The sequence below is a fragment of the Rhincodon typus genome, chromosome 6 (assembly GCF_021869965.1).
Source record: "Rhincodon typus isolate 14 chromosome 6, sRhiTyp1.1, whole genome shotgun sequence".
NCBI lineage: Eukaryota > Metazoa > Chordata > Chondrichthyes > Orectolobiformes > Rhincodontidae > Rhincodon > Rhincodon typus.
Genome location: NC_063337.1, coordinates 50,082,038 through 50,106,800, shown reverse-complemented (window position 1 = coordinate 50,106,800; position 24,763 = coordinate 50,082,038). Strand labels below are relative to the sequence as shown.

Genomic DNA, 24,763 nt, shown 5'->3' with positions numbered 1-24,763 from the left:
TGCCTCAACTGTTACTCATGCCTAAGGTGTCGCAGAGTCATTGACTAGAATTTACCAAACGTTAGGTGATGCACTGGGAGTCAGGAAGGCTAAGAATGATAGGAAGGTATAGGGAGGCATGTCTGATGTCTCTTTGCTGACATCCCATTTGCCAGCAACAGGAAAGGTGGCTGGTAGACAATCCACTGGGAGCACAATTGAACAACTTCTCTGTCTCCACCCATTGTAATCCTGCGTTCTCCCAGAGTGCTCAGGGTGTGGGAGTCCTCCTTTTTGGGCCCTTAGAGGGATCCTACTGGCCACAATGGCCTGTCTGGCCCCAACATCCCCCTAAATTCACCTACCCTTCCTCGAGGGTGCCTCAGCCTTTGAGGTGCCGTCTTCTTGCTATTGTATCCTTAGCAATGGTCACTGCTAGTTGGCACAGCAACTACAGGCTTCTGATTGAACACTGGCAATATGTCTCACCAGGTCCGACAGCTGGCAGCAACATGAGTACATCCTGCTGCCAATCCCAACAGCAGGACTTCAACGATTGTGGAAAAATAGATAGATTATGACACATAGGAGGTCATTTCATTCATCAAATCCAAGCTGACTCTTTGTCGGCCAATCCAGGGAGTCCCATTCCCCTGCTTTATTCTCATATCCTGCATATGTGCCTCCCTTCAGAACCCATTCAATTTCCTTTTGAAATCACTGCAAGTCTCTGCTTGCATCGCCTGTGAAAGCAGTGAGGTAAAGAACATGATCTCGACTATGTAAAATATCCTTCCACACATCTTTCCTGTATCTCTTGAATGGATCTTAAATCTGTGTCCCCTAGTCATTGTGCCATCCAAACATTAATTGTTTACACATCTATCAAATCTCTTCTCAAAATACATTCACTCGAAGGACAGCAATGCCAGCTTCTCCAGCAAATCCTTGTAGCTAAACTTTTATATGCCTGAGATCATTTGGGTATGTCCTATGCACCTCACAAGGATCTACATATATTTCCTTAAGCATGGTGACCAGAATTGGATGTAGTACCCTCAAAGTGGCCCAAGCAGAGCTTTGTACAGTTTTAGAATAACTTATTTTATTTTGTGCCCAATATGTCTATGAAGCCCAACATCCCATATATTTTACTAACTGCAATATCAATAGATTCCTGCCACCTTCAAAGGTCTAGGCATATGACCCCCAGATCCTTCCATCCTTGCAGACCATTTAGGACTGTGCCATTTGAGTCTGTATGACCTCTCTCTGTCCTTTCCATTAAAATGGATCATTTCCGACTACCCTGTACTAAATTCCACCTGCCATTTGTCTGCCCATCTATGTCCTATGCAGTTGATTAATATTGCTGTCACTGTTTGCAGGTTTGCAACCTAGCATTGACCTCTGGGCAACAGCCTTATCAATGACCCCCTCTCTGAAAAATAACAATTTACAGGGGGTCCCAACGTATGAACATCTCACTTATAACACTTGTACTTAGGAATATGGTCCCATACACGGTTGTATTAATTTAAAATTCCAACATGGGAACATTGCCTTGTAGTTATGAACGACTATTTTACATTGTTCGGCATTAAGTTTTGACTTGTGTACAATTGACTTGTAAACAGACTCGAGAACAGAACTTGTTTACAACTTAGGGACTGACTGCCTGTACCACTGCTTTTATTCTTAGGCCAACATTTTTATCCAAACTCACATTGACCTCGTGTTCCATGAACTTCAATTTTGATAATCAATCTGTTATGTCGAACTTTGTCAAACACTTTCTAAAATGTGAATAGTTAACATTCACCTCATTCACCAGCATTAGCCCTCTCTGTTATTTCACCAGAAAAGAGTACATATCCTTCCTGCTCCAATGATGCTGCTTGGCCTGCTGCGTTCCTCCAGCTCTATACCTTGTTATCTCAGATTCTCCAGCATCTGCAGTTCCTACTATCTCTGATACAATTTGTCTTTTGCCGGCTGTGATTAACTACTCAAACTAACACCAAATTGCTGTTAATTTTTTTCCTTAATTATTATTCCTAAAACCTTATCCACCACTAATATTAAACTAAATAAAAGCAAAGTATTGCAAATGCTGGAAATGTGAAATAAAAAGAGAAAATGCTGAAGAAATTCAGCAGGTCTGGCAGCATCTGTGGAGAGAGTTACAGAGTTAACATTTCAAGTCAATATCGCTTTTCTTCAGAACCAATATCAAACTAGTGGATGAGTGGTTACTTGTTACGCCCTTTCTTGAATAAGTATGTAACATTTACAACTTTACAACTTTCTGGCATCTTTTCTTGTATCTAGGAAAGATTAAAAGTTTAAGGCAAGCTCCTCTGTTATCCCTACCCCTACTTAGAGTCATTAAGTCATAGAGCCGTACAGCACGGAAACAGACTCTTCAGTCCAACTTGTCCATGCCAACCATTTATCCTAAATTAATCTAGTCCCATTTGCCAGCATGTGGCCCATATCCCTCTAAACCCTTCCTATTCTTGTACCCATCCAGATGCCTTTTAAATGTTATAATTGTACCAGCCTCCACCACTTCCTCTGGCAGTTTGTTCCATACATGCACCACCCTCTGCAATGAAAAGTTTCCCCATAGGTCCCATTTAAATTTTTCCCCCCTCACCTTAAACCTATGCTCTCTAGTTTTGGACTCCCCTACACTGGGGAAAATACCTTGACTATTCACCCTATCCATGGCCCTCATGATTTTATAAACTTGTACAAGGTCACCCAGGAAAGGTAGCCCCAGCCTATTCTGCCTGTCCCTATAGCTCAAACCCTCCAACCCTGGCAACATCCTTCTAAATCTTTTCTGAACCCTTTCAAGTTTAACAACATCTTTCCTATAGCAGGGAGACCAGAATTGAATGCAATATTCCAAAAGTGGCCTGTACAGCCACAACACGACCTTCCAACTCCTATACTCAGTGCACTGACCAATAAAGGCAAGCATACCAAACGCCTTCTTCACTACCCTGTCTACCTGAGACACCATTTTCAAGGAACTATGAACCTGCACTCCACGGTCTCTTTGTTTGTCAAAACTCTCCAGGACCTTACCATTAAGTGCATAAGTCCTGTCCTGATTTGCTCTACCAAACTGTAGCACCTCACATTTATTTAGATGAAACTCCATTCTTCAGCCTATGTGATTAAGGTCTTGTTGTACTCTGAGGTAACGTTCTTGGCTGTCCACTACACTACTGATTTTGGTGTTATCTGCGAACTTACTAACTATATGTCCTGTATTCACAGCCGAAACATTTATGTAAATGTCAAAAAGCAGTGGACTGAGCACCGATCCTTGTGGCACACCACTGGTCACAGGCCTTCAGTCCGAAAAGCAACCCTCTGTCTCCTACCTTTGAGCCAATTTTGGGTCCAAATGCTTATTTCTCCTTGTACTCTATGTGATCTAACCTTGTTAACCAGTCTACCATACAGAACTTTGTCAAACGCCTTTCTGAAGTTCACATAGACAACGTCCACCGCTCTGCCTTCATCAATCCTCTTCGCTACTTCTTCAAAAACTGAATCAAGTTCGTGAGACACAATGTCCCACGCACAAAGTCATGTTAATTATCCCTAATCATTCCTTGCCTTTCCAAATATATGTAAATCCTGTACTTCCCCTAGTGACTTGCAATGCAAGCCACCCAGCCTGATGGCTCCTCCACTTTAAGAATGACCAGTCTTTCCAATAGTATCTGCTTATCCATTTTCATGCCATCTGTTATTTCTGTGATCTCAACTTCTACCAATATTTTGTCAGCAATGTTGTTGCATTAACGTAAATGCTGTCCTCTTGTGACCTCTACCTTTTTCCTGTGTGTGCCACTGTACCACACTAAGACTTGTGAAGAGAATACACACAAATTCTTACGTGAGAAGTAAAGTCAAATTGTAAAAGTAAACTCTTCCTGAGCCTTTGGTTGCCTTACAAACTGGGTTCCATATTTATGTTTATTGACTAAAAAAGTTTTCCATGCTATGTCTGTTTGAGATTTTTACAAGAATTACATACCTTGTCAAGTTCGTTGCTTCTAATATGCTGCAGGATTTCTTGGCAGTGGTTATAATATAAATCTGCAACTACAGCAAACTAAGAAAGCAATAGAAAATAAGTCAAGATCCTTTTGTTGGCACAGACATAAGAAGGATAATTTAAGGGAAATACTGGGTGGATAAGGATAAAAAATGAATACTTACCATTTGAGTAGAATATTTTTTTTCCAGTTCTTGTTCCCAGGAGGTAAACCGAGTTAATTCGCACGTAGAGCCAGAATTTTTTTCTGTCTTTATTATTAATAATAATGACATTAATAACATTTAGTAGTTCACATGCGTTGGCAAGTATTGCTTAGCATCAAGTAAAACAAATGAAGAATGTATTTTCTAATGTCCTCAGAATTTAATCAGTTACACAATTTAATACATAGTATAGATAATTAACTAATCGAAACAGTAACCTAACATATGTGAGTCAAAATTTGTAAAATAGAATGGCATTACTCCCACTCTGCAGCTTACTTCGTTATGCACTGAAAGTGCTGTTAAATGTTATTGCTATAATTTTGATTTTAAAGTGGAAGCAAAGATATTTATGAATGAAATGCACTCTATTTTGTAGATGAATTATCACTAAAATTATTATTATAGGCAAACTCAAGAGGAAAGATGGGAAGTTGTGATTTCAGGATTGCTACCTTCTTTGACTGCGATCAGCAAAATAATTCAGTAAATAAATAATTGAAAGGCTTGTGTTGGAAGTTGGAAGGAGAGCATACCAAAGTGAAAAACTGGAGAAAATTCTCTGGTGTAAGCTTTCCAGGAGGGGATAAGATTCTCGTAAACAGTTTGGGAGATGAAGTTGGCCTGAAATGTTGAATTAATTATTGGTCTCACGACACCAGGTTACAGTCCAACAGGTTTATTTGAAATCACAAGCTTTCAGCGTGTAGCCCCTTTGTCAGGTGTGACGAAAGGGCTACACTCTGAAAGCTTGTGATTTCAAATAAACCTGTTGGACTATAACCTGGTGTCGTGTGACCTCTGACTTTGTCTGCGCCAGTTCAACACTGGCACCTCCACATCAGAATTAATTATAAAGAGATCTTTACACTTCTTGGGAGGATTGTTTAATTGATTCTGAGTGGACGTCAATGAGCACAAGAAATGAGAATACAACAATGACGAATATTTAAATGTCAATGCAATTTAACCGTAAACACTGGAATAAAGGTGGAGGAGACTGTAAACAACAAACCCTTGTTTTGTGTGGTGCATAACATGGTCTTGGACACAGGCTGACTGCTACAAGGATGATTTGAATCTGATTGTGCCCCTCCCTCAGAGAAAGTGAAACATGAGTACAAAACAAGTGTAGAGATAACAAGGTGTAGAGCTGGATGAACACAGCAGGCCAAGCAACATCAGTGGAACAGGAAGGCTGACATTTCGGGCCTAGATCCTTCTTCAGAAAAATTGCATTAACCTATTGCTAACATGACTAGGAAATATAATCATTTACTGTACAAAATCATTTAATGTACAAAACAGGTGTGCCAGTCAAACTCAAAATGCAAATAAATTTTTAAATAATGACCTCCATCTCAACATCAACAATGTCTCCTGGGGTCTACTCTTTGTTGAAAGCTTTGTCTGAACCAGCAACAGTAAATGATTATATTTCCTAGTCATGTTAGCAATAGGTTAATGCAATTATATAACATAGAACATGCCTTCGGCTCACCATTCTAAACTGTCCCATCTACCTGCACATTGTCCGTATCCCTTCTATTCCCTGCCTGCTCATGTGTTTGTCTAAATAAAGAAAGACTTAATAGATTAGCTATGCGTTCGGAGCAATGTCGTTTCCCAACTCTGGGCAAGAAGGCCTGGGTTCAAGTATCTGTTCCAGAGGGTGTCATAACAAACAAAATTCTCCAGCAAGTAATCGCAGCAAACTGATCTTACAGGGTAGAAATCATAGAAGGACAGGAAAATGTCCTTATATGGCTAAGCTAATGGAAAGTAATAGGAATAGACGAAACAGTCAATCATTCATCTAACTAACAAATCTGCTTCCAGAAGAGGATAGAAACTAGGAGGAGGACTTCGCCATGTGGTCCCTTAAGCCTACTCTGCCATTCAGCATGATCATAGTTGATCTTCTATCTCAATACCATATTCCTACTTTCTCTTCATACCCATTGATGCCTTTAATATCTAAACATTTGTCAATCCCTTTCTTGAATAGACTCAGTGACTTGACCTTCACAGCCTTCTGTAGTAGCAAATTCCACAGGTTGACCACCAAATGAATGAAGAATTTTTTTCCTCATCTCAGTCCTAAATGGCCTACTCTATATCCTGAGACTGTGCGCCCTGGTGCTAGACTCCCTAACTGGGAAAAACATCCTCCCTCATCTAGTCTGTCCAGCCAGGTCAAAATTGTCTATGTTTCAATCAGATCCCCTCTCATCCTTCCAAACTTTAGAGAATACAGAATAGAGAATCAAACCAATCTCTCTCTCATTTGATAGTCCTGCTATCCACAGTGTCAATCTAGTAAACATCCACTGCAGTCCGTCTATGGCAAGTATATTCTCTCTTAGGTAGGGAGACCAAAACTGCACACAATATTCTAGGTGTGATCTTACCAAGGCCCTTTAAAACTACAGTGAGGTATCCCTCTTGCAATGAGGGCCATACATACTATTTGCCTAAGACCCAGTTTATTATGGATAAATACTGTACATGAACTTTTACAAAAGCTGGATTTGCAATGCAAAAGCCTGAAACCCCCCATATAAGAAAACTCAAGAAGGAAAATCAAAATACACAACATGGAAGAGATGGAAACCTGATAGGATGGGACCTGCCTATCTTCTCTAATCTTCAAAATCCAATTCATTTCAAGAATTATGATTCACTTATTAAGCATGGCAGAATTTTCACTGTCTAGAGGCAATCTGCTGTGTGGAGGTGGAAATGGTGCCACAGGGAGGGATTTTTAAACTGGAACAGATCTTAAAAAGAGAAGAACTGCTCAAAATCTCAGAACAGTTGTTCACTGAAGGTCTCGGCATGTATTCAAGGTATGTGTACTACTGCACTCTCCCTCTTTATTGAGTAATTTCAATGTCTTTGCCACTACTTCCTGAAGTCTACAGCTATCTTTCACATGTTAGGTATGATGAACATGTGGAAAATTCTCTGGAGGCCATGTTCCTGTTCACGTTTAGATGTAGCAGTGATAAGTATCACCATCCCCATCCAAAGTATCAATCTTTGTCACAATCCCATCCAATTTCAGGATAAATCAGGTAAGAGAAATCCTCCCGAACGTCAGAATTAGTCTGCTATGAGTAATTACAGTACTATCTGAGACATACAACTAAATTTCTCCAGTACCTGAATGACGTGGACAATGGTATAAGTCAGTTGGGAAAATATGACAAAATTGGAAAAATGAGATCTTGACATGAGAAAAAAATCCAATTTTCCACCCAAGGTTTGAAAGGTATGTTGGGAATATCGCTGGTGAGTAGTGCAAGGTCAATTTGCGTGCATTTACATCTCACTATTCTGTCTTCTCATTCACCTATCTGCAGTTGCTATTGTCCCATGCAGTGGAGAGAAATTTGGCAGCCACAATTCCTTACAGGAAGGTCAGAGTAGGTACTTGGTTCACCTTATGTTCCTCTGGACTTCATTCTTGCCAGCAGTCCCTAATATCTTAAGGAACGCTCCATAGGTAGCAACCACCTGCTCTCCCATCCCACAGTAGCTCCAATCACAGACGTTGGCATTGGACATGCATCAGCCTCACAACATTATCATGGTACATTTTGAACTCACTTGGGTTACAGTTCTCCACTTCAGTGCTGCACTTTGGAGCGCACTGACTCCTTTCATTGTAATGCTGCTGCCAGGCCACTATATATACAGAGAGAGATACCCTTCTCATGATCAGTGCTGGTGCACCTCAGGGCTCTTCACATGCTCTCTTGTGCTCACCCATTTTGCGCCTTGCCTTGCATTTTTGTGTTTTGTCTCCTTATTCAAAACTCACAGGCTCACAGTATGTCTGCCTTGCCTTCCCTTTTAATGCAGGCACAAAGCCAGCAGCTTGTCATGGTTGTCAGCAAGGTTCAGTCAAGGGGATGGTCACATTGTTGTATGGCATTCTGCTAAATCAATGTCACACCTATAGCATGTGCCAATAGTTTATTTGGGAAACATGTCGCATATCTCTGAAGGTTTGCTCTGAAGTTTGGGCCACATTTTAACTCATCTGCTTGACAGAAAACAATTAAAATGTAGTAGGCTACTTGTCCACATTGTCCAGTGCCAATGTTACCAAGCTTAACTTCAGGTGCAATAACACTGACCTCCTAGCTGCCTGAATACTCTTTAAATGCACAGATTGGGTTTTGATGACATCATTGGCTATTTGAATTGAACATAGAGCAGTAACAACCCCACTGACTGAGTCAAACCAACCAATTGTGTGTGGGATAACAAGGTGTAGAGCTGAGATGAAGAAGGGTCTAGGCCCGAAACGTCAGCCTTCCTGCTCCTCTGATGCTGCTTGGCCTGCTGTGTTCATCCAGCTCTACACCTTGTTATCTCAGATTCTCCAACATCTGCAGTTCCTGCTATCTCTGAAACAATTGTGCGTGGGAACAGCTAGCCGGTAAGTTTTCAAACTAATCTTTATGTTCCTTTAGACCAATGTTTAGTTGCTTATCAGAACCATTGCGGCTAAGTTAATAGAAAACTTTAAATCTGAGAATTTTGTTAGGCAAAGGTGCTAAGGCATATGGAACCAAGGTAGTTGAATTGAATTAAAATACAGATCAACCATGATCTAATTGAGTGGTGGAGCAGGCAATGACGTCATGCAGCTTGGTGAGGCAGTCATGTAGCATTGCACATATTAAAATTATGGACTACATAACATCCCAATACTGTATAGGCTGTTTGGCATGTCCAAGGATGACTACCTGAACTGCTGTTGCTGGGCTGAACAACCCAAGTTCAGTTGAGGGGAAGTCCTGAATCAGCAACTGGAAGAGACTTCCAGCCAAAAGGTTACAACTCCTTCGATTCCAATTATACTGTTTTCTTTCTTCTGTGCTTCACCAAAAGCTGTCTCTTTCAACTCACCACTGGCTCCTATCCCTTTGACTGCATGTATCTGAAATACTTCAACTTGTTACTAAGTCTCGATATTTACATTGCTCATCTCTGCAATATATATGCATTAGTTTTTATCGATATACTTGCAATAAAAATGGTCTATTTCTAGAAAGTTGGGTTAGGACTTCTACAAATCAATAAATTGGAAATATAACACCTGAGAGGTCAGCTAATGTGCAAGTGTTTCAGGTACATATTTTCAAATAAAGAAATAGTGTTTCTAGTGGAACATCTACCTTATATAACTGTGGCTAGATATGTGAACACTGCAAAAAAATTATTTTATTTACAAACCTTTCTGCACTTGTTATTGACAGTGAAGAAACTTTCTCTTTCCAAGCTAGAAAAATCTAAACTAGGTTTTGGAAAAGAAAAGAGAAGCATCTTTATATTATTGGATTGAAGAAAAGTTTGCTGGATGTTCCAAGGTGCTGTACATCTTGTACTTTTGAACTACTTTTGGAAGTATGTTTGAATTATAATTATCAATACTGTTAAATCAAATGTTGCAGCCGGATTGCACATTGAAGAATAAAGCCATCTAATACACATAATTAGCAGATCAGCTCCATTTTCCCAGTTTAAAGTTCAATATTTAACTCTTTATAAAGTCCAAATGTCAATACGGTTAACTGTTAGGCAATGTGCAGTTCCGGATATCTCGTCAGTAACTACGTATGACTACGTCATATTGATCATAATGATTCACAGTCTATACATTTGTAACATTGTAACGTGCATTTATAAACACAGCCTGGCCTGGTTTGTGATACAGCAGTTTTCAGAAAATTGTACATCCACTATTTGTGCCTCTTCATTATTGCCCAACACTGTTGTTCTGCTCCATGACTGCCCCTAGCAATACAGTTGAATAGTTAATTATAGTACCTCCATTCTTCTGTAAAGTCATTGACAAGATTGAATTTGATAAACTAGAACAAGACATTGCAGATTAGTTCTGCTGGGATGAATGTACTTGATACAATAACAGAAATCTTATATTTGTGTAAAATGTAAAGTTTTTTTCAAAAATTACGTTTATGTTTTAATATAAACTTCTTCCAATGATTATGTAATCAGCCTATGCAAATATAATTAGATTTTGCTAATTTTCAAATGCTTACAGACTCATACTAAATATCCTTTGGCTATTGTTATTACAAACAACAAGGTGCGCAGTAATTCTTCCAGTAGTGATAGGAATCTGTTGCGTATAGTTCCAGTGTCAGCAAATACAGACACAACTCCAATCCATACAAATATTTGGCAGCATTTAAGGTTAAATATGGAGGATGATTCTGTTACATTTGCATCTTCCTTCATTTGTTGTGGATTGATTTTTTTCACGTTTCACAATATTTTTTTAAAGTAGATTCTATTGAGACCTGACGGAGCATACACGTACTAAATTAATCTGAAATGTAGTCTACAAACCACAAAGGGATCACACGGAACCTATTTTGTATGTATGTCAGTGTGTGTGTGTGTGTGCGTGTGTGTCCCTGGTATCAAAATTACTATGGTGCCAATCATCTGACAGATCACATGCTTTTAAGAATATAAGAAATAAGCCATTCATCTCCTCAAACCTACCCCATCATTCTATAAGGTCATGGCTGATCTGCCCCAGGCCTGAAGTCTTCTTTCATGCCAGCTCCTCAGAGCTCTCAATTTCTCAGCATTTCAAAAATCTATCTCGTCTTCAAACACTTTCTATGATCTAGCCTCCACAACTCTCTGGGGTAGATAATTCCAGGTATTCACGACCCTCTGAGAGAAGAAATTCCTTCACATCAGAGTTTAAAATGAATGTCACCTTAATCTGCAACTATGTCTCCTCGTTTGACACTGCCCCAATAGTGGAAACACCTTCTCATCATTTACCCTATCAAGTCCCCTCAGAATTTTGTATATTTAAATAAAATCACCCCTCATTCCTCTAAACTCTCATGAGTAAAGGCCTCAGCTGTTGAGGCATTCATTGACAAATCAACGTCTATCAACATAGTGATTTTTTTTAAAAAAATCACCTCCAATGCCAGTATATCATTTCTTAAATAAGGGGGCCACAGCTATATGCAGTACTCCCCACCAGCACTCTGTACAGATATAACAAGTGTTCCTACTTTTAAACTCCAACCCCCTAGCAATAAAGGCCAAAATTGCATTCGCATTCTTAATTATTTTCTGCACCTACATGCTGACTTTATATATTTTATGCACGAGAACAGCCAAATTCCTCTAAGCTGCATTTTTCTGGAGTTTAGATAATAGTCTGTCTTTTGATCCTTCCTATCAAAGTACATGACTTCACACTTTCCTACATGAAACTCCATTCAACCTATTTATATCCTCTTGTAGCTTATTTATGTCTCATCACATGTCCTCACGACAAGTTTTGTAACATCAGCAATATTGGATGCATAATACTCTGCTCCATCCTCCAAATCATTAATATATACGGTAAAGATTTGAGGCCATAAGACTGATCATTGTGGCACTCCACTCATTACAATATTCCAACCTCTCTGTCTCTGTACATTGACCAATCCTCAATTCATACCAATACATTACTCCTAATATTGTGAACAACCATCTTGTGCAATAATGTCTTATGTGGCACCTTATTGGATGCCTTCTGGAAATCCGAACACATTACACCTACCAGCTTCCCTATACTGACTCTGCTTGTATAAACTCAAAGAACTCTAGCAAATTTGTCAAAAATATCATGTTGACCCTGTTTGATTGTGTTAGGCTTTTCCAAGTATCCTGCTATTTCTTCCTCAAAAATGGACTTTAGAAATTGACTTCCAACCACTGATAGACTAACTAGCCTATAATTTCCTGCATTCTGTCTCCCTCCGTTCTTGAACAGGGGTATCACATTAATGGTTAACCAATCCACTGGAACCCTCCCAGAATCCACTGAATTCTGGAACATATCAACCAATGCCTCCTCAATCTCTGCAACCACTTCCTTTACAAACCTTGAATGCAGACCATCATGTCCTGGTGAGCTGTCTGCTTTTAGTTCCATTTGTTTGTCAAATACTTTGTCCTCTGTGATAGAAACTATCACAAGACCTTTCCTCCCATTAGTAACTTACTTATCTGATATCTTTGAGATGTTTATAGTGTCCTTCACTATGAGACTTTTGCAAAGTATTGGTTTAAATTATCTGCCTGGTCTACTCTACTAAATAATCTGTTTGCATCTGTGCTGTCAACTCACCTATTTTATCATAAATATTGTGTGCATTCAGAAGAGAGTTTTAAATTTTGACTTTTTAATTATTATTATTCACTTGGGTTCTGATTTCTGCTGCACTCTTCTGATTATGTTTCCCACCTCCTTACCGTCACACTTGGAATATCCTCTTCACTACCCTGCACCATTGCTCTGTCATTTATTTTTGATTTTTTTTTAACTTCCCCTCAATTAACCACCCCTCCTCCAAGTCAGTTTAAGGCTGAATAGACAACCCTAGTTGAATGTTTTGCCCGGACACTGATTCCACCATATTCCACATGAAACATGTCCCACTGGAACAGCTGGCTCTTTCATTGGTACTGAGCCAGTGCCCAATGAATCAGAAGCCATTTCTCCCACACCAATCATTAAGCCGCTTATTTACCTGTCTAATCTTATTTACCGTACACGAATATGCATATGGCTCAGATAGCAATCCTGTGCTTATTACTTTATGTTTCTGCTTTTCAATTTAGCCCTGAACTGCTCATATTCCCTCAGTAGAACTTCTTTCCTATCACAATGTATGTTGTTGTTACCTATGTGAACTAATCCTACGATTCACCATATGTCTTTTTTGGGCATAATTGAATCAGATTTTCCAGCACAAATTCACCACTGAAGGATCAAACTGCACAACAATGTATCTAACCCTTTTCTTTTGCCAATTTTGCCTTTTCAGGCCATAAATGCAAGTAACTGGCGAAAATTTGGTGAGGTGATTGGAGCTATTTTGTTGCCATCGGGGTTTTTTGTGGCTGAAATTCCAGGTTATTTTTATCATACTGACCTCATCTCCAAAATGAATATTGAAAGAAGACAAAAGGCAAGAGATCATGGGATTAACTTTTAGCCTGCTCCAGAAAATGAAGCGAGCATAGAATCCTGGCTTCCAGGAGCATTGTCCATATACTTCACAGGAAGATCTGTAAAACCAATCTTTAGGGTTTTGCTTCTGTTGACAGATTAATCAAACGTCCAATCATAAAACAGATTATTGTTGGATCAGGGAAATATTCATTATTTATTTCACAGTATAGCTCCTCTTGTGGCTCAGGGCCACGTCACTCAGTTAGCCTTGTCCATGGAAACTCACCTTATGAGATTGGAGAGGCATTTCCCAGAGTTTATTTGTGATGTTTATATTCTTATTTCTTCATTTTTCCTAGGAAATTATATGACTGTATGGTTATACAATGCTGGGGCAGGGCAATGACCTTTCTTTTCCAATCTATCTTTAAGATTTTGTGTCACTTTTGTAGATTGGGGACCTGGATTCCAGAAGATTATAAACTTCACATTTTAACTTTGCTAACAGGAGGAAAGATGGAAGTGGACAGAATTGGAAGTCTTCATTAAAATAAGGCAGAGAAACTGGCAGCTTTGCTGAAAACAAATGCATTTCTTACAGCTGGCGGCAGAGCTACGCTCAGAAACCCATGGAGATAATTAAAAGGAAACAGAGGCAATTTAATGTCCTCACCCCAACTACACAAATCCTTTCCTTCATGTTTAAATTCATTAGCTAATTACCAACTTCATAAACAACTGTTATTTTACCTTTCAAATTGTTTATTGGTCATCAGAGATGAATATCGACCATACAGATGAGAATGTGGTCTCACACGTATTCCTTCATAATGATATCTGTAAAAACAATGATCTGTTCTGTAAAGGTAATGCTATTTTTCTCAAATTGTGGTATCATGCAGTATACTGCTTTTGAAAATAAATTGATATGTTTTACATAAGTTAGATGAGGATATAGGTCAGTATTTGCTCAACAATTCCAAACAAAAATAATTAAAGTAATAAATTAAATTTAGTGTAGTGATTGGAACCAGCAATACCTCATTGACTATGAAGTTGTTGATTCGAGTTGTTAACCTGGGCCAATCAGGAAAGCTCTGGCTGACGAATGTAACCAGGAGATTAGAATCTCCTCAGTTCAGACGACTGACTCTGAGCTGGCTGGCCACAGCCAGTGGTACTGCTGTTTTTGACAACTGATTTTTGAGTTGGCTGGTTCCAGCCAGTGATACTATTGTATTGGTGAAGTGAATGGAAGGTTTGGTAACAGGATCTGACCTTTGTGCCACTGCTTTAGTGTATGGGTCCTAGACTGACATTTTGTGTGTGGACCAGGCCTTCATGGGTGTACTGTGCTTTTATGGATGTACTGTGCCTTCATGAGTGTACTCTGCCTTTGTGTGTGAACTGGGCCTTTGTCGATGTACCATGCTTTGGTAGATGTACCGTGCCTTCGTGGGTTTACTGTGACTTTGTGGATGTACCGTACTTTTGTGAGTGTACCGTGCCTTCGTGGGTGTACTGTGCTTTTGTGAATGTACCCTGTCTTCATGAGTGCATTGTACCTTTGTGAGTGTACTAGCCCTTTATGGGTAGACTGTGCCTTGGCATGTGTCAGACCATGCCTCAGTGTGTGTTGGACCATGTCTTTGTGTCTGGATTATGCTTTTGTACATGTATCATGTCTTTGTGCATTCCTGTTGTGTGTAGGAGGCTGACGGATAGCTCTGGGGACCGTGTGTTTGTCTGCGGTTTTGTACTACCATTTGAACTAAACTATGTTTCTGTATGATATTTCATATTAATGTCTCTGTTCTTTGGTGAATTACCTGATGTACAGTGACCTTGCTATGTGTCGTGTTTGAGACAGTTATCTTATGTCAACTTGAAGCTACTGTTTGAACTGAAATTTTTTTAGGATGTTCTCTATTAACATGATTTGTCTTCGAGGCATTGTGATTGAGACTATGCGCTTGTTGTTTGTAAGATTTTGTACTACTGTTTGAACTGAACTGTGTTTCTATATGGTATTTTATGTCAATGTCTCTGCTCTTTGGTGAATTGCCTGATGTACAGTGACCTTGCCACTTCTTGCATTTGGGACACTTATCTTATGTGGACTAGAATCTACTGTTTGGACTGGCATGATTTTCTGTACGATGTTCTTTGTTAACGGGGTTTTGCTTTCAGTTACTTGCTTTTGATGTATTGTGACTGATGTTGTGTGTTGTGTCTGTGGCAAGCCTCTAGGAAAGTTAAGCCCCTTATAACCGAGAACGCTGTGAGTCTGCAAGCAGTCGGAAGGATTACTTGTTGCTTTTCATCTGCCCAAATGTCATTTGCCCAGAAAAAAATCGCATTCTTTCCACAACCTGGGCCCAGTCTTCAATAGCAGGATTAATGATGTAACCATGCAAAAGCATCTACTAGCTGAAGACCAACTGGACTTCAAAGAGGCATTACAACTGGCGTTGTGATTAAAAAATTAGCAAGTGGAGCCACAGGGCATCTCAATGGAAGTGGGCTCCCCCACCTCTCTGACTGAGCTTGGGGAACACGACTTGAGTGTAAGCAATCGCACAGCGTCACACAGGACATATCCTGAGCAGAGGGACCCTAGGCCAGCCCACAGCAGAACACCCCCAACAAAGCTGAGCATCGGCCAAGTGGCTAAAAAGTTGGGCTGGGAAGCCATTGTAGTTGCTGCCTCTATGCAGACTCGAGACAGCAAAGGCCTGACTTGAGTAAGAAATCTCATAGACCAGTACCCCGGTGAGTGCACACCCTGGACTGTCCCCCTACACGTGGGTTGGAACAATTAAATTGTTCAGCGACATCCAAATTGTAACCGATTAAAATGAATGTTTGGTTGAATGGTCACCCAGTTCCCACGGAGGTCGATACCAGCACAGCTGTATCTGTGGTTGCAGAATATGTCTTTAACAAGATTTGCTCAGGACTCCAACTGTTAAGTTTGCACAAGACCTCAGCCAGACTGAGAACATACCGGGGAATCGTGCCGATTCGGTTCCGGTCTCCTATGAGAAGTAGTTGGTGCAGTTATCACTGATGGTAGTAAAAAGCTTGGGCCCAAGTCTATTGAGGCAGAATTGGTTGAGAAAGATTCACCTAGATTGGCTCAACATTTTTCTATTAGAAGATGGCTGCCTCAGTGAAGTCCTAGTGAAATACCTGGGAGTATTTCAAGAAGGGCTTAGGACGATCAAAGGGACCAAAGCCACTTTACATGTCAACCAGGAAGCAATTCTGAGATTTTACAAGGCTCACCTGGTGCCATTTGGCTTCCAGGCAAAAGTAGAGGCAGAAATCAGGAGGCTGGAGAGCGAAGGAATCATCAAACCAATGCAGTTTGCAGAATGGGCAGCACCGGTCATTCCGATATGGCTCAGTTCTCACAGCTTCTCACAGCTGGATAAATACCCAATCCCTTGTGTAGGGGACTTGTGCATAAAGTTGGGGGAGGGAGCTATCCTTTTACAAAGCTGGACATGAGCCATACTTACCTGCAATCGCAACTAGATGAAGAGTCCCAGAAGTATGCTACAATTAATACCCATAAGTATTTATATCAATATAAAAGACTACTATATGGGGTATCATTAACCTGCACCCTTTTCCAGTGGATTATGGAGAACATTTTACAAGGGCTATCCCAGGTTGCCATTTAACTGGATGACGTCCTAATAACATGGAAGACTAATAAAGAGCATTTGGAGAACTTGGACATAATGCTTAAACGTTTCTCCCAGGTGGGCGTACGCCTTATAAGGGAAATATTGTGTGTTCCAGGTGCCCCAAGTGATCTACTTGGGTTACGGAGTCAACAAAACTGGATTACACCCGTTGTGAGAAAGTGAGGGCAATCAAAGGAGTCCCAGCTCCCACATCTGTACCGGAGCTTAGCTTCCTTGGGTTAGTGAATTATTACAGAAAATTCATATATAACATGGCCTCCATCTTGTTGAAAAAGTGTCAGCTTTGGAAATGGTCGTGTAGCCAAGAAGTAGCCTTTAAGGAAGTGGAAAAACATCTATCGTCATGTAAGGTGTTGGCCCATTACAATCTGAAGTGAGAGGCAGTGCTGACATACGATACCTTCTCACATGGTACCGGGTTAGTGTTGGCTCAACAGTGACCCAACAGAGAGTAAGCCTGATAGCGTACGCTTCCCAGACTTTAGCTGATGCCAAACGCAATATGCCCAGATAGAGAAGGAAGGTTTAGTGATCATCTTTGGTGTAAGCAAGTTCCACTAGTATCTTTGCAGATGGGAATTTGTCATAGTAACAGTTCACAAACCTCTGCTAGGGCTACTGAAGGAAGATAAGAATTCAGAGTTGGGCCCTTACTCTCAGCACGTACAAGTTTGAACACCGTCCCAGAAGCCAAGGGGCTAGTGCGGATGCCTTAATCTGCCTCCCACTGGCAGATATTCCACCAGTGGCACCTCCCTGGAACAGTCCATTTTGGTTTTGAACTTCATGGACTCCTTTCCAGTCACCGTGGACAATATCTAACTGTGGACACAAAAAGATCCTGTCCTAGTGAAACTGAACAGCTGGTGGTAATGGGGGAAACAGATGACCATCACAACCTGGATTGAAACCTTTCTGGACCCAGCAAGACCAGATCTCTGTACAGGATGGCATATCACTGTGGGGAGCAAAGGTGATTGTCCTGAGTAAAGGTCGCTGCCAGACACTGGCTGAACTCCACCTGGGTCATCCAGGGGTTTCCAAGATGAAGATGTTAAAAGAAACTATGTCTCGTGGCTGGGATTGGATGCCAACATAGCTGCATTGGTAGGGCAGAGACCAGAGTGCCAATATAACTCGGAGATTAGAATCTCCGCAGTTCAAGGACTGACTCCGAGCTGCCTGGCCACAACCAGTGTACTGTGCACAAGTAAATAAAGGGTGACTTGGTGATAGGATATTGGCCTTAGTGCAGTTATTTCATTAAGGAAATAATCAAATGAAATTAAAAGAGTATATGATAATACAAATTCACAATATTGATTGTGTTCATTGGTAATAAAGCTTCTAACTAAAGTTGTATCATCAAGTCTGTGATGGTGATGGAAAAGAGGCCCAACAGTCCATTTTACAACTGAAATGATAAATTTAGTATTATACCTCTGTCTGCCTAACCTACTCGCTCAACAACGTCTCTGGGTAGAATACTAATACAATCAACCCACTTGCGATTGGGCAAGGGGAGCTAGCTTGCAGGCTGGGAACTTAAGTGAGGTTTTTTCTATTACTGTTGAACTCAGTCACAGCATAGCATTCCATTCGGGGGTTTACTAATCAATCACAGAGCAATAGCATGATGACAACCCAGACTTGATGATTTCTAATGAAAAGGATCATTGCCAGAATCAGAATCGTATAAAATTGCAGATTGAATATTAAGACTTCATAACAATGGAAGCAAGATGTGGGAGGCTATTCCCTGTTTCCCTGACTCTGCCCTGGAGGTGAGGTTGCAGGCAATGAGATACAGGCAGTAAAGAAGAAAGGCCATCCACTCAAACCAAGCAAGAATGACTGTGGAAATATCCAACAAAATAAGCAGCAGGAATATGATCCTTTGCAGCTGGATTCAGTGCTGCAAGAGATTCAATGACCTCAGGAGAGCAGGAGAGGTATGTGACATTCCATTTTCATGTGCCAATGCCCACACTCTCAGTCCCCCAGCTTCCCCCTGACAGCACCTCTCAAACCAATACACCTTGCAGTTCCTCTCATCCCTCTCTCATGAGTCACTTCCTTATATTCGCATCTGAATAGCCAACACAGACTCTCATCTTGCCACCATACACCCAGCCCTCCGTGAAAATGTTCTAATTCCAACCTTTTCACACAATCCATTTTTCACACTCTGTAACTCTCCACTTTCTCTCCCTGCAGAAGAGAACACAGACTCGAGGGAGATACAGAGAAGAGGAGGGGCCCACCAGTGACAGCCACCCTGATCACTGTGAAGCAAGAAGATTAGGAGGTCAATGGTAGAATATGTAGCCATTGGTGAAGGAGTGATACAGGCAGAGGGGGAATCTCCCAGATACACAGCCTCAGAATTGCATTTCATACTGCCTCTTGGCTCATATCACTAAAATATACTCGCTAACATGAAAAACTGAAATGAAAACATCTACGTCAAGATTATTTTGAATATCTTTCCCATATCAGTTCAAGCTCATGTATTTTATCTGACACAAATCCCTCAATGGTGACATAGGAGCTTGAATGGGAGGAAGTTAAGGAGTCCTCAGAGGATATTACATTCTCACATGACTCATACACTGGTTCAGATTCATACAGGCTGAATATTACCAAAAACTGGTTGGGACAATTTTTGGCAAGTTTTATGGAGTGTTTCTCTCCATGAGCCCTAGCATGTTTTCTCATGTTATTCTCCACAACACTATAACCTCATTATCTATAAACACACTTTTATAGCATTCCACTCATGGTACCTTCTCTCTCAACAGAGGCAGAATTACCTACCTGCTGAACCTCCCAGGATTCCTGGTGTCAGTGCCACTTTTAAAATCTAGATGTTGGCTGTGTTGTTCTTGCGATTTGCCCCAGAGATAGCGGACAGAGGCAAGTTCACAGCATACATTGTCGACAAGGATGGTGTGGTGCAGGGGAGGATTGTTCTATTTCCTAACAGCTGCCAGAGGAGACCATGGCACCAGATCCTGCTGCCTGGCCCAGAATTGCCACTTGAGTCAGTGTGGTATTCTCTCCAGCTGCCTTTTCCTCCTAAAGGAACAGGGTGGTGACAGCCAGAGGAGGACCCACATACGGTGCCCTTGGAAGTCTCCATTCAGCACACTCCAGATGGCTGGACCTTCAACCTTTCTGCTACGTGCAACTTGGTGGGAGTTCAAGCTGAGAAGGGTGAACCTGAATCTTAGTAGGACCAACTCAATATGACTGGTCCCTCTAAGCTACAAAGGTCCCCTGGGCTGCTCAACCAAAACTCCAGGGCCAACAGGCTCCATTGTAGGGCAGGCACCTCTCACTGCAGCTGCAGACACCAGGACTGCACACAGATGTAGTTGGAGAGAAAGGAAGAAGACGACTAATTCGTTATCACATTTGTAAAGATAAGTTCACTTCCATCATCAGCTACATGAGTAAATGTTATTTTAGCTGCAAATAAAAGTTGAAGGTACGGAGACTAGCCATCCTTAGCACTACACTGTATTCTAAGCCTACCCGAACAAGAGCTATCCTTCCCATAGTGGTCCACACTAGCATGAAACTTTGTTATGATTGAATAAGGGTGCATCACATGCTAAGAAGGTTTCCATCTGTTTGTAACCTTAAGTTTTCTTAAACAGCATGAACCACACAGAATTATTAAGTGTTAAGAAATTTGGTTGGGGCTATACTGAGGGTGCTGGCCTCAGAAGCATCAAGACATTGCAGTCAATGAAAGATGACTTCACACAACTCAGTTCCATTGAATGAAGTTCACAAGGAAATCCTGTCTGTGCTGCTTTGGCTGACTCTCCAAACTGTAGGGTACTGAAGATGCTGTTGCATCCGAACAATATCTTTATCTTCTTACTCAGAACAACGTTGCAGCTCTCACAGATCATCACCATCCATCCCATAGCCTTGATGTGTCCTCCAGTTGTTGGGAGCAGAGTTCGGAGGATTAAACTGTGTCCTCTGGCTGGGCAGGATTGGTACAAAGCCCCAGACATGAGTTACATGAAATCTGATTTGAGAAACCTAGCAAGAATCTCACTTCACTGCTTGGCAGATGCTTAAGAGATGCAGTGAGATGTTTCTGACATTGAGACAGACCTTGTTGGACTCCTCATGTGATTCTGCCACTCAACTTGCCAAAACAGGCATCACTCATACCCTTACAAGATTTTGCTCCAGGATTCCAGGTTTTAGGGGCAATTGAATTTATCCTCCCAGATACTGAACTTTAACATTAATTTTCAGAAGACAGGTTGAAGTAAAAAATCATACCAAAATGATTTTTCTTTGTACTATCTTTGTCCATTGTGCAACACTAAAGAAAAGAGTTATTGCATTTCTGAAAACTAAGCTCTACTTAACCCTATCACGGGTAGTGCTCTTAAGATGTTGATTGATGAAATACAAAATAAAATTTTGAACAAATATGCTCCCAGCATTTAAAAGTGGGGTAATTTTTCACTTTCAATATCTGAGCTGAAATAAGTTGGAGTGGATCATCGATATGATGTGGACCTCATTAAGCTGTAATCAAGACAAGGTGAAAGTGAAAATTTAGCATGTTATTTTCAGATAATAATCAGGAAAGTGAAGCCATTACCTTGCACACCCTCTTGTACCCAGTCGCCTAGTTCTCAGATCGCTAAACACTGAACGAACAAGCTTTAAAGTGAAGTAGAAAATTTATTAATAATAGAAGGCTGCCCTTCCTAAAGAGTTAATGTTTAATGTAGATATTAGAAAATTAATAGCTTATATCAGATTTAAATTAAACTACTTTTGTATGATGGATTTTGCATTAAAGTCATTAATTTACACTGATGTTCAAAGTCACTTATGATTGCCAATATTCGCATCAAAACAGTTTAATCAAAAAAGAGAAATCAGCTCATTATATTACTTTCCTCTGAGATTTAATCATGAGCCTTAACATGCATAAAAGGATACAATCATCCTATTCAGTTCTTTTTCGTTAAGCTACTAATATTTATGGAGATACACTAGCAGAAAAAAAGTATGCTTCACAGCTCCACTGCAATAATATCATTTGGTGTTGGTTTTGTGAATATAAACAGGAGTGATATCATATCCAATTTAAGTGTTAATTACTACTATTTAAGAACATCAATTCACTGTACCTCAAGTCTCTGGTTTCATTACTCTTTATGCTGTCACATAAAGAAAACATTTCAAACATATATAGCTTAAAACTGGGCATCCATGTGGTAATGTGGGCCATCAGAAGAATTGTATTCAATCACAATCCATAACCTCATTGCCTGGAATATCTTCTACTCTACCATTATCAAGTTGGAGGACCAATGCTAGTTCAGTTGTGAATGGAGGTAGATAATAAACTAACTGGAGGAGGAGGGGGTTCCATGAATATTCCAATCCAAAATGATTGGGGAGCACAGTATATCAGGGCAAAAGGCACACCTGAAGCATTTGCAACCATCTTCAGCCAAAAATGCTGAACGTGTGATCCATCGCAGCCTGCTCCTAAGGTGCTCAACATTATAGAAGCTGATCTAGTTTCCAGTCTGAAGAAGGGTCACTGGGCTTGAAACCTCAATTCTGCTTTCTGTCCACAGGTGCCACCAGACCTGCTGAGTTTGTCCAACAGTTTCTGTTTTAGTTTCTGATTTCCAGCATCCGCATTCTTTGTTTTGTTTTTGTCTGGTCTTTAGCCAAAACAACTCAATCCACATGATATCAAGAAATAGTTGAAGGCACTGAATACTGCGAAGGCTGTGGACTGTGAAGATATTCTGGCAATAATACTGAAGACTTGTGATCATGAATTATTTGTGCCCTTAACTGAGCTGTTCCATTATAGCAACAACACTGAACCTACCCAATAATGTGTGAAATTGCCCAGCTATTTCCTGTACACAAAAAAGACAAATCCAACCTGCCAATTACTCTCAGTCTACTCTCAATAATCAGCAAAGTGATGGAAAGAGTAAGCAATTCTTGCTTAACAATAACCTGGTCATTGATGCCCAGTTTGGGTTTTGCCTAGTTCAACCATGGGCAAAAGAGCAAGAAATAATGTGAGAGTGACTGCACTTAACATCAGAGCTGTGCTTTGCCAATGTTAACTTCATAACAAGGTGCTACCAATCATGTAATCTTTGTGGCATTGAGGAGTCCTAGCAACACTGATATCAATGGGATTCAGGAGGAAAACTCTCTGCTGGTTGAAATCATACCTGGCCCAAAAAAAGATGGTTGCGGCTGCAGGAGTTCTTCAGGGTAGTGACAACCTTCAGGTGCTTCATCAATGACCTTCCCTTCCATGATAACATCAGAAATGGGGATGATCACTAATGATGGCTAGAAGAACAAGTTAGAAGCAAGGAATTCTGCAGTGAATAACTCAGCTTCTGACTCCCCAAACTACAGGGCAACAATCAGGAGGGTGATGAAATATTCTTCACCTAACTTGATGATTTGAGTCCCAGGAACACCCAAGAAGCTTGACACCATCCAGGACAAAGCAGACTGCTTAGATGGCCCTCATCCATACCTTCAACTTTTACTCCCTCCATTACTAATGTTAGTGGCAGCAAAGTGGCCCATTCACAAATGCACTGCAGCAACTTACCAAGAATTTTTCAATGCTATGTTCCAAACCTGTGACCTCTTCCACTGAGAAGGGAAAGGGCAGCAGATACATGGGATGAACATCACTTGAAAATTCCCCTCCAAGCCACATAATACCTTGACTTGGAACTATATCACTGGTCAAAATCCTGGAACTCCCTTCCTGATAGCACTCTGAGTGTGCCTTCAACACATCATAGGATTAAACAGAAAACTAACATTTCAGGGTTGATTTAGTCTACTTATAATCACACAAGGTATATTCGTTGATTCATCTAATATTATATTATTCTGAAATAAGTCAAAGAACTGCAGATGCTGAAGATCTGAAACAACAAAAATCAGAAAAGCTGGAGAAACTCTCAGCAGGCCTGGCAGCATCTGTGGGGAAAATAGAGAAAAGAGAGTTTCTGAAGAAGGATGGTTGCACTTAAAACATTATCTCCGTCTTCTCTCAACAGATGCTGCCAGGCCAGCTGTGTTTCTTCAGTAACTTCTATTTTTGATTATACTAGTTCACTTATGTATAACCAATGCACATCTTGGTACTGAAATGTCATGTGATCCTGTTTAGCTTCCTTTCATAAAGAACCGCACCATGGGATTGTGAACAGAGTGAAGAAAATAATCTAATGTTACAGAGATATAGTGACATTGAGGACCCCGTGTTTAGCTTAAGTGTAGCCCAAGTTCAGACTTCCAAGGTTGAATAAGACAGAGATAGTGTACTCCCAGCTCATTAGCTCTTAACAAGGAATAATAAACAGGTATTGGTGTATTTTAATTTATTAAGCATAGCTTTTATATTACAGTCAATTTTGTAACAATGTGTTTGCAACTGTACAATCTTTTAGATTTTAATGTACAACTCCGTAATAATTTGTTGAGATTAGTATTTTCTGCATTAGTATTTTCCGACCTTCTGTGTTAATTTTGCCTTTAAAGTATAAAGGTAATACAAACTGTTCCCAAGCATTCAAACACAGCAAAAGCAAAAAGAAATCATTAGATAACAGATGACTTGAAGGAAAAGCTAATGGTCAGTGATAGTTAAGTTTGTCATTTAATGGGAACTTCATCAAATTAAGCAAAATTGACACATGAGCTCAAGTATATC

General features: G+C 40.4%; 1 protein-coding gene across 1 annotated transcript in view; it reads right to left on the bottom strand.

Annotated features, from left to right (window-relative positions):
- Positions 1-24,763, bottom strand: part of LOC109928303 (DNA-binding protein RFX8) — a 70,442-nt gene that overhangs the window by 37,550 nt on the left and 8,129 nt on the right. The window contains exons 3-7 of the mRNA XM_020528286.1: positions 21,638-21,699; positions 14,036-14,122; positions 9,517-9,577; positions 4,225-4,311; positions 4,040-4,117 (exon numbers count right to left, since the gene is read on the bottom strand). Coding sequence (XP_020383875.1) covers positions 4,040-4,117; positions 4,225-4,311; positions 9,517-9,577; positions 14,036-14,122; positions 21,638-21,699 — 375 coding nt within the window. The remainder of the gene's footprint in view (positions 1-4,039; positions 4,118-4,224; positions 4,312-9,516; positions 9,578-14,035; positions 14,123-21,637; positions 21,700-24,763) is intronic.